Source organism: Haematobia irritans, chromosome 3 (assembly GCF_050003625.1).
Source record: "Haematobia irritans isolate KBUSLIRL chromosome 3, ASM5000362v1, whole genome shotgun sequence".
In the NCBI taxonomy this organism is placed as follows: Eukaryota; Metazoa; Arthropoda; class Insecta; order Diptera; family Muscidae; genus Haematobia; species Haematobia irritans.
In genome coordinates, this window is record NC_134399.1 from 106,839,273 (window position 1) to 106,854,790 (window position 15,518).

Consider the following 15,518-nt stretch of genomic DNA (forward strand, 5'->3'; position numbering starts at 1 on the left):
TATTAAAGTAACCGCGAAAATTTCAACTCGAAAAGCGAACATAGTACTTACCTTATGAATAAAGTCAAATTCATGTTATGAAAATGTGAGAACATATGCGTGTGTATAATAAGTATAAATATGTTTATGCTAAAAATAGCAATATTTTTATTCTGCGAGTTTTTTTATTAAACACAAGTTTAGACCAAACATGAAATTTATCTATAGGGCTGTTTTCTTTTAGCACTGGATGAAACATTTGTATGGGCTATCCAGAACATCGTTGCACTGGCGTTCTGTCCAGAACAAATCATCAGTGCAAGTCGCGCCGATGTTGCCGGATTGTATTGTGATAAAGCGATTCACAATAGCAACTTATTGTGACTAATTTATCAAAAAACATTTAATTCAAAGTGGTACAGTGTCATAAATAATCGCAGCAGTAAATATTTATTACAAATTGGAGCATTTCATATATTAAAAATGCAAGATTTAACTTCTTTTCTGTGATTGTTTTTAAACAGCTGATGACAGTGTTGCATATTTTTGGAGATGTTCTGGATAAGCGAGTACTCTGTTTTCTTTTAGTCCTTAACGGCTTAGGATATCCAGTGCTAAAAGAAAACAGCCCTTATAAAATTTAAGTAAGTAAGTAAGTAAGTATGTTTTATTTGAGACTTTTTCATTTCGATTACATTTGTTGTTGTTGACTTATCGATAAGTTATGGTAAACTTAGAACTATATCTGTCTTGTTCTAATACACGGTTATTTAGTAGGATAGCAACTTGCTTTGATAATAAATTATCGATTGTGCGTACATTGCACATTAGATGAATGGAGATAAGGCTTGCTCATTGGCCTTTACGATTTCTTACAGAGCGTTAGTGTCTGTGTTAATAATAAATAGTTAATTAATAAACTATAACTAAAAAACACTTAAAACGAGATAACAATTTATATGTTAGCGACGAATGCTAATACAGTAACAATTAGGGAATAAAGGTAAGTATTTCTACATTAATATCACAGTTGAATCGAGAATGTATTCAGGTACATAGTATTGAGAGGATTTGTTTACTTTTAAATTCGTCTAGTGAAGTGTATAAGTGATCATATCATTATTATTTTTTTTATGACTAGGTTAATGAAAACTAATTTATATATATTATTTATCCTCTATGTGTTCCAGGAGTCGTCTTCTGGTAGAACTGTGGCAAGTTATGATTAGCTGGTTCATTGTCAAGAATTTCGTTGATGATGGCAACAGATGAGAGATATTTTGAGTCAGACCAATTTGAGTTTTCGTCAGTGCTATATATTGTGCTCAGCAAGTCATTTTCATGTGTGGCAAGCCGCTCAATGAATTTTCGTTGAGTGTTGAGGGCGTACTTGCAAAGTGGTTGAATTCCAGATAATTCGTAAATGTAAGTATTTGAAAATTTTTTATCACGGCTTTGGTAATGCTCGTTGACGCATTTTCTTAATATTTTTCGTTCAAGGATCTCCAATTCATTAGCCACTGTCGGGGAGATAGTGAACCAGATTGGAAATCCATATATCAATACTGGCCTTATAGCTACTTTATAAAGTAGAAGTTTTGTTTTTTGAGGCAAGTATTTATTTCCCAATATGTAGGAGAAAGATCCAAGTACCCGTTTCGTCTTTTTCAGCGTTGATCGTGCATGTGTGTTGAATTTCAACAAGTTGTCAAATGTGATCCCAAGATATTTTATTTCTGTCTCAAAGGGAATTTCAATACCATTTAATGTCAGTTTGAGTGTTTTGCTCTCCGGGACTACAAACCTCGGGCATTTGCCAGAAGCGTTTCGTATGCATATCGCTTCAGATTTTGAAGCATTGACTTTTATTCCCCACTGTATATAGAAGTCACTGATAAGTTGCAGGTGATATGTGGCTTTGCGTAGAGCATCTGCTGGAGAAGTGCTATGGGCGTAGATTAGACAATCATCCGCATAGAGAATTGCCTGTGAGTCCGCATGAGTGTGTGGAAAATCGCTCAGGAAAATGTTGAATAATAATGGGGCCAGAACACTGCCCTGAGGAACCCCGCTATTGACTTCTCCTAGGTTGGAGGATATCCCTTGAATGTTTACGGAGAATTTTCTGTTCGTAAAGTAACTGGTAAGTATTTTTACAATGTATGGGTCTGTTTCCAATTCAACAAGTTTATACAATATTCCGATATGGCAAACGGAATCAAATGCTTTTTGGATGTCTAGTGCTATAGCAATAGTACATTTTTTGTTGTTGAGATTTGAAATTATGTCATTGTGGAATTTCAAAAGTGCGTGTTGAGTGGAATGGCCCTTTTTGAAACCAAATTGGAAATTTGGAATAGGATCAATTATGTAACCGTTTTCTATTTTCTCCTTTAGGACATGTTCATACAATTTTCCAATGTTAGACAGGAGGGAGATTGGACGGAAGTCTGCCGGTTCAACACTATCAGCTTTTTTCTTAATAGGCAAGATTTTTGCAATTTTCCAAACAGAAGGAAAATATCCATTATTGATACAATGGTTGAATATACATGTAAGTAATTTTATTGATGAGCTGGGGAATTTTTTTATAATAAAGTTTGAGATTTCATCTATCCCACTTGACTTTTTATTATTTATATTCTGGATAATGCTTCTAATCCGCTCAATATTAGTGAAATGGAGGTTATCTGGATTTTGTGATGCACTGAATTCGTCATCAAATGAGTATATATGTGAGGTTGTGGCGCCAATATAAGCGGGTACTTTTGTATTTAAATCTGAAACTGGTTGTATGGGTATTGTTCTCTGAAAGACTGTGTTGTAGTATTGTTGAAAATGATACGCTATTTCGTTGGGATTCTTTGAAATATCATTGTTGATAATAATTTGGCTACAAAATGGAGATTTTGTTTTACCCGTTATTTGGTATATTTCCTTAAAGGCGGACGGACCAGGTTTGATATTTTGTAATTTCTTATTAAATTTTTCCGCTTGCTCAATATTAACAGAGTCTTTTATTATTATTTTTAACAGCTGGATTTGCTTTGAGATAATGATATATTCGCTACTCACTCTGTTCCCAGTACGATGGAAGATGTTTTTCAATTGCTTCTGCTAATTGTGTTTAATTTTGAATAGTTTCTTTGTCCTTTCTGACAACGGGAATTTATTGTCATTGATCTCTATTTGTTGTGAGTGTGAGTTATGTACTACCTTAAATGCCTCATTGAATTCATTTATTAAATTGTCGATTTCGGTATTTTCTAGATTATTGTTGTTTTGAGGCAACAATCTACTTGAGGCAGAGTCCATATCATGGCGAAAATTATTCCAGTTTGTATTTTTATATGATGTAATTTTACGTGGAGTTCTGAGGAGAAAGTCAGTATGTTGCAGTTTTAAATTAAGTTTAAGTGGGAAATGATCTGAAAAGGATGATAATGTTGATATTTGAAGATTCGTCATGTTTCCACTGATCAGCTGAGAGCTGACTAAGAAATGGTCAAGATATGAGGAGCCGTTCGGATAAGAGGGCGATGAATCACATAATCTGGTAATATCTAAAGTATTATTCTCCAGCCAATTGAAAAGTATTTTGCCATTTGAGTTTTCGATGGTATCCCCCCAAGCGGGGTTTTTTGAATTGAGGTCTCCACCGAGTACAAAAGCATCGTAATCCTGACAAAGCCGAAGTAAATTTTCCAAATCATTTTCAAGTTGCTGAGCAGGGTGATTACAAGGTATATAAACAGACCCAAACAAGTATCTTTTTGTGGAATTATTAAAAGACGATTCAACTTTTATGAGAGAAGTTTTGATGCCAACATTGTCTAATAAGACTTTGTCATAAAAAAAAGTGTTTTTTAAAACAACAGCAACACCCAATGGTGAGTAGTCATATATAAAGTTGTAACCATCCAATTTCACTCTTTTTTTACTTTTCAGGTGACATTCCTGAATGAACCCAATATCTATTTTATTGTGAAATAGAGTATTTTTAAGGTCGATTTGACGACTGCGATCAACCAGTGATCTTATATTGAACGTTAAGAAATTTATGGATCTATGGTCCATATTTATTCTTAATTTTGTTCAGAATACGAATAAATTCGGCTTTGGCTTCAGATTTTTGCATCTTCGGGTATTCAGACAGGAAGATATTTACCTCCTGTTCAATTGACAGCTCTTCAGACTCCAGAAAAATTGAACTCAACTTCATAAATTGTTCAATGATGGAAGGTTTTGATGTTGTTGAACCGGACGTGAATGAAAAAGACTGGCAAAACTTTGGTCTGGGATAACGTTAGACATGCCAATCGCTTTGTGGACATTGTTTCTTGCTAAGGTACGTTCTTCAGCCGCTTTGACCAGCCTTTGTTTTCTAGCCGCTGCATATTTTTTGTATGTTGGACAACCTCGCCAGTTTTCGGGGTGTCCAGGCTCTTTGCAGTTATTGCAGAAGGGTTCATTGTTGTCCTCTCGTCTTCTCTGACACTCACCTGGGTTATGAGTTTGGTCGCATTTTACACATCTGTAAGCCGAGTTACAATTTTTTGAAGTGTGACCCCATCTTTGACATCTGCGACATTGTACGTCTGTTCCTTTTCTTTTTGGCTTTTCCCATTGAATAATTTGGCTCTGTAAACTGTTTATTTTAGAAATGTCACTCAATGTTTTCCCTGGAAATAAAGATACAAGGAAAAGGCCGGTATCAATGTTGTTTTTAATGGAATTTGGGGTTGTAAATTTGACTATGCTTGCCACAGTATCAGGAACAGTGTTGTTTATTTCAGATTTTATTTCTTCAATCTCAGTGTCAGATGTAAGTCCTCTTAGTACTAGAGAAGTTTGTTTCAAATCTTTCGGTGTGAAAGAACAAGAATGGATATTTTTCTCTCTTAGAATTGCCATCATCGATGTATGAACATTTGTGTCTGCAAAGTAAATTTTGCTTTTGTTTCTGTTGATGTTTTTAATTTTGAATGAAAACGCTGGAATTGTATTGCGGAGAGTGTCAACTAATGTTTTTATATTCACATTGTAGATGAAGATTGGAGGACACCATTTTGGTTTCTGTGTATTTTTGTTGTTGGTGTTATTTTTAATTGACGCTTGCGAGCTGGTGCTTGGTGCTGGACATTCAATATTGACATCTGCCAATACTCCTAAGATACCAAACCTGTTCTCGTCAGTAGGTTTATAATTTTTTAATTTCTCCGACAGGTCGGGAATTACAATATCAGATGGTGCTGTTTTTTCAAGCCGCTGCCTTTTGCGGTCATTAGATTGGGTTATGATTTGCTGCTCATTGTTATTGTTGCCGGCTGTGGCAACTTGTTGAATTTGGTTTGATGAGGGTATTTCTACCTCTACTACATCACACTCCATGTCGCGAGGTATACGGCCAGGCATATTCTTTGCAGAATTTGCAGTAGAATTGCCTGGGTCAACAATATTACCAAATATTTTTAAATTAAATAAAAAATTGTTTTCTGATATTAAGATATACGTCTGCTTGTTCTCAGGGTTGCCAACTTTTTCCTTATAAAATTTAAATTTTGCTTCCATGGTAAAATTTAGGTACCTTTTTGGGAAAATTGTTTCTTGGCAACACTGCATGTTTTTATAAACAAAAACCATTCAACACATTGGATATTTTGTAATTTTTTCTTTCTGCAGCAATGGAAAACGCCGACATACAAGACTTATTGTCATGTCCATATGATAAGCATCACCAAATTCTTAGGTCAAGAATGCAAGTCCACCTTACTCGTTGCAGGAAAAATCATCTAAATGAGAAAAAAGTAACGTGTCCGTTTAATGTAACACACGTCTTAAACGAACCAGAGCTTGAGGTAAGCACGTAAGGGTGAATGATGTGGAATAATTTCGATTTTCTAACAAATAATCACTTGATTTTGATTTAATGATGATTTAATTGATTTTTTTTATTTTATTTAGTTCCATGTTACTGTATGCACCGAGCGCAAAACATTTGAACATTTCCGCAATGAAGTAAAGGCACCAACTCGGCCAATAATTCCTCCCTCTGTGCCACTTTGTGATAGTGAAGAAAATTGGGACAATGACGAAGACGTTCCATCTTATAATCCACAGGCATACGCTGCCAAAGCAGATGTTATACGCACTATACAAGGAGTACCTCCGTCGCAAAGGAAAGCATTTCGCAAGCAGGAACGTCTACGATTATTAGGTATAGATAACTAGATTTACAAGGTGATTTTTTTCAATGTATCTGTTTTCATTTTTATGTTGTGATTATTCTTGTATGTTACCAAATCATTGTACTTTAAAAGTGGCAACTGTCCTAATTGTTTAAATTTTATACTGCTTTCCTAAATTTTACTGATTGGATATATTTTTAATGCAACCTATGTCTTAATTTCAACATTTTATTTACATGTTCTGTTTTCGCGGTCAGTGTTAAAGCAGATAATTCAATTTAATAGATCTGTGCGGACATATAGTGATTTTTAACTCGAAAATAGTACAACCCTTAATTATATTGAAAACCATTGGAAAGTTTGGTCTTTAAATGGTAATGATATGTTTTGACAAATATAAGCATTATATAGGTTATATTAAGATTGCGTTTACTAAAAATCAAATATTTTTTTAAATGTTTACCAATAAATGATGAACTATTTTTTGAATAAAACATCATAGACCAACCATAACCAAAAGCCTTTCACAATAACAGCGTTTTTACATGAAAAAGGTAAAAGGTATACTATATATGGCTCCCTCCCTCCCTACAAGTTGCTAATCCTCCGTCATTGTACATAATTAAAAATGTTAACTTCGGTGTAATCCCGGCTAACGCACTTTCCATGTGCAACTGAAAAAAATTCTGCCATCGTAGTAAACGTATGCTCTAATAATCGTTTTCATTGCCAAAATTTCTCGTACCCTCAGTGCGCTACCATATTAAACCAATGGCTAGAATAATATCAACCTCCCCCAAATGATTTCTAAGGGTCACAAAGCTAACAAATTTAACAAAAGCCTGAAGTATCCTTCAATAGCATATTTGGAGGTGTGTTAGCTTTTACGACAAAGGTGCCTTGTTTGAGATTCCTACTATCAAACTTGTGAATTTTCTAAAATGGAATCGAGCAACACACGTTGATAAAAGAGAATTTCACCATAAACAATATCCGATGGTTAGTAGCGCCAAATTGGATACCTAGCGTATTAAAGCAATGCTTACTTATCATTAACAAGTCGAGAAAAGCGGTGAAACCAATCACCACAAATACGCTGTGATCGCATCTCAGAGTTCCTTGATAGGTATTAAAGCGCATAACAAAAATGGATGAAATCACAAAACCCTGTTATAACCACACGTGCAAACATTGACTTAAGGAATATTATATTAAATTCTCCAAGCTATTACAAAAACAAACCAACATGTTTTTAAACGAGATTATTTCCTGTTTTGGAAAAACAACAAGATCAAATTAAAAAATATGATGGACTGTCCTAAATTATTAAAAATTGTTTCCATACAGAATTGTACTAGTTTCACTGCAATGAAAAAATAATCTTTAAAGGTGGGTATTAAGTTCGAGTTTAGCCGCTAAAATCGTCATTTTTTTACGATTAATTTTCTTTAATAATCCATTTTAATGAATACAAACTTTGTGAAAATTTGCTTTGGGATATTCCCCATCAAGTTATAATGAAATCTGCAACAATGTATAATTTCATGACTTTTTTTTGCTGATTTCGTTTTCACTATAGTGAAAGTTAGCGACTAAAGGTGAGTATTAAGTTCGAGTTTAGCGGCTAATTTTCACTAAAGTGAAAACTAAAGCAGTAAAAAAGCCATAAAATTATACATATTTGTTGCAGATTTCATTATAACTTGATGGGGAATATCCCAAACCAAATTTTCACAAAGTTTGTATTCCTTAAAATGGATTATTAAAGAGAAGTAATCGTGAAAAAATGACTATTTTAGCGGCTAAACTCGAACTTAGTACTCACCTTAAACGCGAACTTAATACTCACCTTAAAATCAGAAAAAATTATTTGGAGTGTGATGAAATTCGTCTTTTGAGCAATTATACTGCCCTACATTTAATTGCATGAACTTTTCATCTGTGATTAACAATTTTTATATAATATACGTAATTTTTTTTCTCACAAATACAATTCAAAATCTATGCGATTACTTGTATAAAAATTTGACTTTTCACCAACTCTTCTGACGTATACCCCATCGCCAAATTTTCCACTCTTCGATAATTCTAGCATTTTTATTGTTTTAAAAGGACCCAGAAGTTCATCAGCTTCATTTTGGCTCAACTTGTATTCCCAAAGAACTTCTTTGTTTTCAGATTCCTTGACATCCTTTAGATCGGAGTACTCATTTTTGAAATTTTTTTCTTTCTCAACAAAGTCGTCTGCATACATATCTAAGTCAGGGGCGGATTTTTTTGATGTGGATGGTGCCGAATTTACTATGTCCTCTATAGATTTATATGTCATCTCATATACGTCCATATTTCCCGTGGAGAGTATAGTATTCACCATCTCCGTTAATCTCATTATTTTATCACCATCAACATCCACAATACCATTCTTTTTGTTCTTAATTCTTTCGGCAGTACTTATTTTTTTCCTTTGTTTACCAAGGCGCCTTATGGTTTCCGAAACCGTCTCGTTTTTTACCATAAATTCAAGTATGTTCGCATATATTTGATTTTGGTTTACGATTGTGTCTACATTTCCTGGTTTATCGCTATTATCTTCCTGTTTTCCAACTTCTTTCACTTTTAACCAGTCAATATTGTCCAACCAATTATCCTTAATTTCATTGCTTTTGTTCCAATGGTAGTGACCTTCTTTATCGAAATGTCCCTCTTCTAGCTCTTCCCGCATGTTAAATGGAGTAATCTTGACGTCATCCCGTACATTGGAAACACCATCTTCTTCACCTTCCACATCATTGCTGTCTTCCCTTTCATAATCGTCACTGTCCTCTTCATCGGAGTCTAATGTATGTTTTTTACATTCTATATTTGATATATCATTGATATCCAAATCACTTTTCCTCTTGGAATCCATTGCAAAAATATTTATATGAAAGATATAATGGTGACAGCTAATATATTTATATTGTATTTTTTAACTTTTTCCTGACGCAAGAATGGATTCTACATAAGAATTGTATTGTATTTATTCCAAATACGTAGATAAATTTAAAAAATATTGACTTTAAGAATGTAATAAACAAAAAGCCGACAAAAAGAAGAAGAAACTCCGCATATCCATAGTAAGTGACAACGGGTAAAATGAGGAATACAGCTGATCACCTGATTTATGATATTGGTGATTTTGCACCATTCGCACTAAACTTTTTTCGACCAATATTTGGATCAAACAATTGAGATGCATTCGTTTTTGGTCAACATAAAGGATTCTCAAGTATATGAGAACGCAGACCAGACTATAATTTTTTCCGTCCAGACTATAACTTTTTCCGGGCGGAATGTCTGTGTTTGTAAAGAATCTTAAAGGGTGGCCAATCGATACGCATTATCAGCGATGGCTAACAGCCTGTTTCTGATGTCGATCGAGCTCTTTCGATCGACTGAAATGCCTAGAAACAACTGATTTTTGGTTGTAAATTCAGCTATTTGTTTCCATTTCAGTCGATCGACAGAGCTCGATCGACATACAGGAACAGGCTGTAAATAATCGGTAAATTTGTTATCGATCCCATAAATATGCAGCAGTATCGATTATGCCTTCAGATTTAACTTATAGTGTGGCCACCACTGGGACATGTTCGACACGAGTACTATCGTCCGGAAAAACTTATAGTGTGGACGGCACATGAAAAAAGACATATCCCAGATGTTGGCGACACTATAAGATATGTTCGAAGGTAATCGATACTGCAGCTAGTTAATGTGATCGATAACACATTTATCGAAATTTTTGTTATCCGGACATTCCATACGGAGAAACTTATCGTCTGAACGTCGCATAAGACATTTCTCTACTGCAAGTACGAAAAAAGTATGGTACCATTTGTCTGCTTTACCATTCTTGCCGTACCATATCTTTTCATCTCTGAGGTGCACGTGCATTTGTTTGTAAACAAAGTGAAATTTCTTGAAAAATAAACGTTCAATTTTATACAAAATAAATGTCGAGCGATTCCGATGATGAGGAACAAGTTAGAAAATTTTTGGAAGCATCTGATACGACTCTATTACACAATGGCATGTTTAAAGATAAACATGAAGAGGATAATGAATTGAACAATAAAGTAGCTTGTGAGAAGCTAGGTAAGTTTGTCCTGAAAAAGAAGCGGACTTATCAATGTTTCTTAAACTAATCCATCCGAAAGAGTAGTGTTATTATATATGTATATTTGTAAAGAATAGGTCATTTGCGTCAGCAAATGCTGTAGGTGGTCATATACGTGGAGGCCACATTACTTAAAGCTTACTTGGGTGACGAAAAGATTTGGTAGACAAAGTACTGTATGTGTCATAGACACAGTTTCAATCTCTATTAAACTATTAATTTAATTGTAATACTATGAGTGGTGCCCGATTTTATATTTAGCTGAATGATAATGTGCCTTCTTATAGTCCAGTTTGAAAGGCAGACTTCATTTAGTATATGCATCACACCTGTAATTTCTACACGATTGACCCAATGGGCTCAACTCATCATTTCATGTTTTGTATGCAAGTAAGTAGAGAAGATTTGAAACGTTAAAGAGATCAAATAAAACATTTTGGAATTTTTGCCATATAAATATGGGACCTATAATTCAATTTACTGGTGTTTTGTGTACATATTTGCCACTAACATTACAATAAGTATAAGAGAAAATATAGTTTATATGAGTAAGTGCACACCGATTATATTTTTACTAAGCCTATAAAGCAAATAACGATTCTACTGCAGCCCATAAAGCCTAAGCAATACAGATATTTCAACGGCAACATAGGTACTTTATTAACCGATAACTACAGCTTTGCAAAACTTATAGATAAGTTTTGTAAAGCCGAAGTGTTCATAAATGATGTTTGAGTTAATGAAAGGTTTAAATATCGTTTTAATTTGCATTGGTGATTCGTCCAATTAGGATTCAAGCTTTTATTGCAATTTTTCATTAAACATGTAATGTTAAAAACGTATATAATTTTTCTTTGGCAGACCATCTGAAATCTCAACGCTATGTCGCAATTGAGGATGAAGCTGGTGGTACTGACTTCAATTTACCAGCGTCAATGCAAAAACACATGGCAAAGAAGTTATCAGAAATGTTAGAAAAAACATACTACTTCTGTGATATTGAAGAAAGATCAGATGGCAAAAAAATTCGAATTAAAAGTCGTGTTCGATTGTTAAAGGATTACGAAGACTATGTAAAGCCATATGAAGAATTCGAATACGAAACAAAAGGTCCCGAGAAAAAACCAGTGATTAAGAGAAGATGTGTGGACAAGCCATGTGATTCTTGTGCACCGACTCAATTTCAACTGGATGCCATTGCGATAGATGGTAATGATATTATAGCGGCAAATGAGACAAAATATTGGGCTGTGAAAAAAGAAAGGAAAGACAAAGTATTCCATTATAGGCAAGGTGTTAATGGAATTGCCCATGCCAAAGAAGTAACAAACGAGTTTACAACTTTAAGACGGAAAAATAAATGGAACGAAAGTAAAATAAAAGATTTTAAAAGATCTTAGTCGTAATTAAGTAAAAAATATTTTCATTAACCTGCGTAGAAGTAGTATATTCTAGTATATTCTCATTAGATGCAATTATTGACAATAAATTAAATATAAAATTATAATGAGATTTGACATTAAAATTTATATTCGATAATTTTATACATTTGGTAATGACTTTCTTAGCTTAACACGAATTTATTCCTACCTTTACCAATGAGAATATACATTTTTTTAACAAAATTCATAACTTGGAGGGAATCAAGGAAATCAATAAAAATGTAGTTAATAAAATAATTATAGAATTCTTTGAACCACTAAACAAGAAACGCATTCTGGGAAATGCATTCCCTGGGAATTCATTTTCCTCGGGAATAAAATCTTGCTATTTTAAACAATAAGAGAAGGGAATAACTTGGGAGAAATAATATTCAGAATTGGGCTATAAATTAGTATTCATATCTACATCTTCTACTAAATTGATGCATTACATTGAAAGTGAACATTTTATAGAAAATAGTACTATTAGTACTACCCTTTATGAAATTTTTGTTACATGTAGAAACTCACGTTATCGTGCGAAAGACTTTCACTGTTGCTTCTTTATTAAAAAATAATTGTAAACTTCTTTATTTGATACTTCGGGCCCTATTATTGGATTTTAGTTATAAATATACTATGAACGTCAAAAGTGTGTCAACACCCAAAAATATTTTGCTTTTCGTAAGATTATTGAAAACCCATAAACACACATATAGGTTTTGTTCAACCAAATATAATGTTTTATTCAACTTTATGAAAATAAAAGTGAAAAAATAAAATATAAAATTTTTCTTAACATTTGTATAAAAAAATCAACATTTTACGCGTCAAAAGTGAGTCAACACTTGGATCACAACTCATTTATTATTGACTCACTTGGTGTACCGTTATATTCACCGTTACTTTTGCACGAAGTAATGCAAGAAAATGATTATTTATATTACCTTTATTCATTCCTAATTGTTATTTGAAGCTAAAAGATCGATTTAATTAAAATTGTTGGAAGACGCCACACAACTATAAAGAAAATTGTAGATAAACTGGAAAACTACGATCAATTGGACAATTTCAAGCAGTCAGGCCGACCAAAACGATTAAGTCAGAGGCATGCAAGATGGATTGTTTTCGCAGTCAACAAAAAAAATTCTGGCACAAGTGCGGTGTAGATTGCAAAAAGATACAATAAAGGCAGAGAAGACCGTAAAAGCAACTACCGTAAGAAGAATTTAGCATAAAAGTGTGTTACATGGCCGCCGTCCTTGAAAGAAGCCATACATTTCGGAAGTAAATAAGCAGAAACTGCTTAGTTATGCTCAAAAGTACAAAAAAAAAACGACGTTTCATTTGGAATACTGTTTTTTTTTTACTGACGAATGTATGTTCTAGATATTTGGCTCCGAAAAGCACTGTAAAATATAAAGGAAGACCAATTCTGAGTTCAATGAACAAAAGTTTTAAATATAATCATGCCGTTTCTACTTATTTACTTTCGAAATGGATGGCTTCTTTCGAAGACGGCGGCCATGTAACCCACTTATATGCTAAATTCTTCTTATGGTAGTTGTGTTTACGATCTTCTCTGTCTCGAAACAATCCGTCTTGCATCCCTCTTCCTTAATAGTTTTGATCGGCCTGACTACTTGAAATTGTCCAATTGATCGTAGTTTTCCAATTTATCTACAATTTTCTTTATAGTTGTGTGGTGTCTTCCAATAATTTTGGAAATTTCGCGGAACCATTTGCCATTTTCCCTTAATCGATTATTATTTTCTTAGTTTCTAAGGAGATTTCAGTTCTCATGGTTCTGACTGCGACTTCTCTATAAAAACGATCTTTTCGCTTCAAATAACAATTAGGTAATATAATAACTAAACTGACTAAAGGTAATAAAGGGTGATTTGTTAAGAGCTTGATAACTTTTTTTTTAAAAAAAACGCATAAAATTTGCAAAATCTCATCGGTTCTTTATTTGAAACGTTAGATTGGTCCATGACATTTACTTTTTGAAGATAATTTCATTTAAATGTTGACCGCGGCTGCGTCTTAGGTGGTCCATTCGGAAAGTCCAATTTTGGGCAACTTTTTCGAGCATTTCGGCCGGAATAGCCCGAATTTCTTCGGAAATGTTGTCTTCCAAAGCTGGAATAGTTGCTGGCTTATTTCTGTAGACTTTAGACTTGACGTAGCCCCACAAAAAATAGTCTAAAGGCGTCAAATCGCATGATCTTGGTGGCCAACTTACCGGTCCATTTCTTGAGATGAATTGTTCTCCGAAGTTTTCCCTCAAAATGGCCATAGAATCGCGAGCTGTGTGGCATGTAGCGCCATCTTGTTGAAACCACATGTCAACCAAGTTCAGTTCTTCCATTTTTGGCAACAAAAAGTTTGTTAGCATCGAACGATAGCGATCGCCATTCACCGTAACGTTGCGTCCAACAGCATCTTTGAAAAAATACGGTCCAATGATTCCACCAACGTACAAACCACACCAAACAGTGCATTTTTCGGGATGCATGGGCAGTTCTTGAACGGCTTCTGGTTGCTCTTCACTCCAAATGCGGCAATTTTGCTTAATTACGTAGCCATTCAACCAGAAATGAGCCTCATTGCTGAACAAAATTTGTCGATAAAAAAGCGGATTTTCTGCCAACTTTTCTAGGGCCCATTCACTGAAAATTCGACGTTGTGGCAGATCGTTCGGCATCAGTTCTTGCACGAGCTGTATTTTATACGGTTTTACACCAAGATCTTTGCGTAAAATCTTCCATGTGGTCGAATAACACAAACCCAATTGCTGCGAACGGCGACGAATCGACATTTCACGGTCTTCAGCAACACTCTCAGAAACAGACGCAATATTCTCTTCTGTACGCACTGTACGCATTCGTGTGGTTGGTTTAATGTCCAATTAAGTAAACTGAGTGCGAAACTTGGTCACAATCGCATTAATTGTTTGCTCACTTGGTCGATTATGTAGACCATAAATCGGACGTAAAGCGCGAAACACATTTCGAACCGAACACTGATTTTGGTAATAAAATTCAATGATTTGCAAGCGTTGCTCGTTAGTAAGTCTATTCATGATGAAATGTCAAAGCATACTGAGCATCTTTCTCTTTGACACCATGTCTGAAATCCCACGTGATCTGTCAAATACTAATGCATGAAAATCCTAACCTCAAAAGAATCACCCTTTATAAATAATCATTTTCTTGCATTATGCGCTTTACAGTCTATCAGTTATTCCGGACGACAATGCCCGCGTCCAACTTTTCGATTAAAATCGTACGCATTAACCACACTGCAATTTTTGTTTGACAGACCAATGAAAAAATCGATAGCAGAAATCGATATGGTATCGATATTTTTTGTAAACAATAACATTGACTAGAAAATAAAGCCGCTTAATTTTTGTGAAATTTTAATAACAATATGTACATAAACAAAAAAAAAAATCAAATTAGCTTTAATTTTGTTTTTATTGGAGCTAATAGAAAAAGAGGAGCAGCCCGTTAAGAGAATATGGATACAAGGATGGTTGAAGAAGAGATCTCCTTCAAATGTGCGTCTCGTAAGAGAATTGAGTTTAACTGCCCCGCAAGACTACAAGAATTATCTGAGAATGGACACCCACGTATTCGAGGAATTGCTGGATATGATAAGTCCACTCATCCAAAAACAGGACACTCATTTGAGAGATGCGAAAACTCCAAATGAAAGATTAATAGCTACGTTACAGTTTTTGGCAACGGGACAGACTTTTTCGGA

General features: G+C 34.3%; 3 protein-coding genes across 8 annotated transcripts; 2 read left to right on the forward strand and 1 right to left on the reverse strand.

Annotated features, from left to right (window-relative positions):
• Window positions 1–578: 578 nt before the first annotated feature.
• On the forward strand, window positions 579–6,686 carry LOC142228842 (gametocyte-specific factor 1 homolog). 6 transcript variants are annotated; one of them, XM_075299364.1, is made up of 7 exons: window positions 834–982; window positions 1,170–1,404; window positions 1,480–2,122; window positions 2,377–2,533; window positions 5,662–5,837; window positions 5,944–6,219; window positions 6,425–6,686. In XM_075299364.1, exons 4-6 carry the CDS (start codon window positions 2,380–2,382, stop codon window positions 6,208–6,210), a joined length of 597 nt encoding a protein of 198 aa, XP_075155479.1. In that variant the 5' UTR covers window positions 834–982; window positions 1,170–1,404; window positions 1,480–2,122; window positions 2,377–2,379; the 3' UTR covers window positions 6,211–6,219; window positions 6,425–6,686. The 6 variants fall into 6 exon arrangements, with proteins under 6 accessions (XP_075155482.1, XP_075155479.1, XP_075155480.1 ...); XM_075299365.1 differs by having other exon boundaries at window positions 6,436–6,686; XM_075299363.1 differs by having other exon boundaries at window positions 1,480–1,589; window positions 1,651–2,122; window positions 5,944–6,686.
• A 1,367-nt stretch (window positions 6,687–8,053) lies between these two features.
• holn1 (CD2 antigen cytoplasmic tail-binding protein 2 homolog holn1) lies at window positions 8,054–9,260 on the reverse strand. Its single transcript, XM_075300433.1, has one exon. It carries the CDS (start codon window positions 9,073–9,075, stop codon window positions 8,149–8,151), a length of 927 nt encoding a protein of 308 aa, XP_075156548.1. The 5' UTR covers window positions 9,076–9,260; the 3' UTR covers window positions 8,054–8,148.
• An 813-nt stretch (window positions 9,261–10,073) lies between these two features.
• Window positions 10,074–12,005, forward strand: LOC142228664 (uncharacterized). Its single transcript, XM_075299153.1, has 2 exons — window positions 10,074–10,304; window positions 11,188–12,005. The coding sequence occupies exons 1-2, from the start codon at window positions 10,163–10,165 to the stop codon at window positions 11,724–11,726; spliced, it is 681 nt and encodes a 226-aa protein (XP_075155268.1). The 5' UTR covers window positions 10,074–10,162; the 3' UTR covers window positions 11,727–12,005.
• Window positions 12,006–15,518: the final 3,513 nt, after the last annotated feature.

Excerpts from the sequence above, each read along its gene's own strand:
- LOC142228664 (XM_075299153.1), top strand. The coding sequence starts at position 10,163 with ATGTCGAGCGATTCCGATGATGAGGAACAAGTTAGAAAATTTTTGGAA. Across the intron at positions 10,305-11,187 it reads AGTAGCTTGTGAGAAGCTAG|ACCATCTGAAATCTCAACGC; the intron begins GTAAGTTTGTCC and ends TTTCTTTGGCAG.
- LOC142228842 (XM_075299361.1), top strand. The coding sequence starts at position 2,380 with ATGTTCATACAATTTTCCAATGTTAGACAGGAGGGAGATTGGACGGAA. Across the intron at positions 2,534-5,661 it reads TACAATGGTTGAATATACAT|CAATGGAAAACGCCGACATA; the intron begins GTAAGTAATTTT and ends TTCTTTCTGCAG. Across the intron at positions 5,838-5,943 it reads TAAACGAACCAGAGCTTGAG|TTCCATGTTACTGTATGCAC; the intron begins GTAAGCACGTAA and ends TATTTTATTTAG.
- holn1 (XM_075300433.1), bottom strand. The coding sequence starts at position 9,075 with ATGGATTCCAAGAGGAAAAGTGATTTGGATATCAATGATATATCAAAT.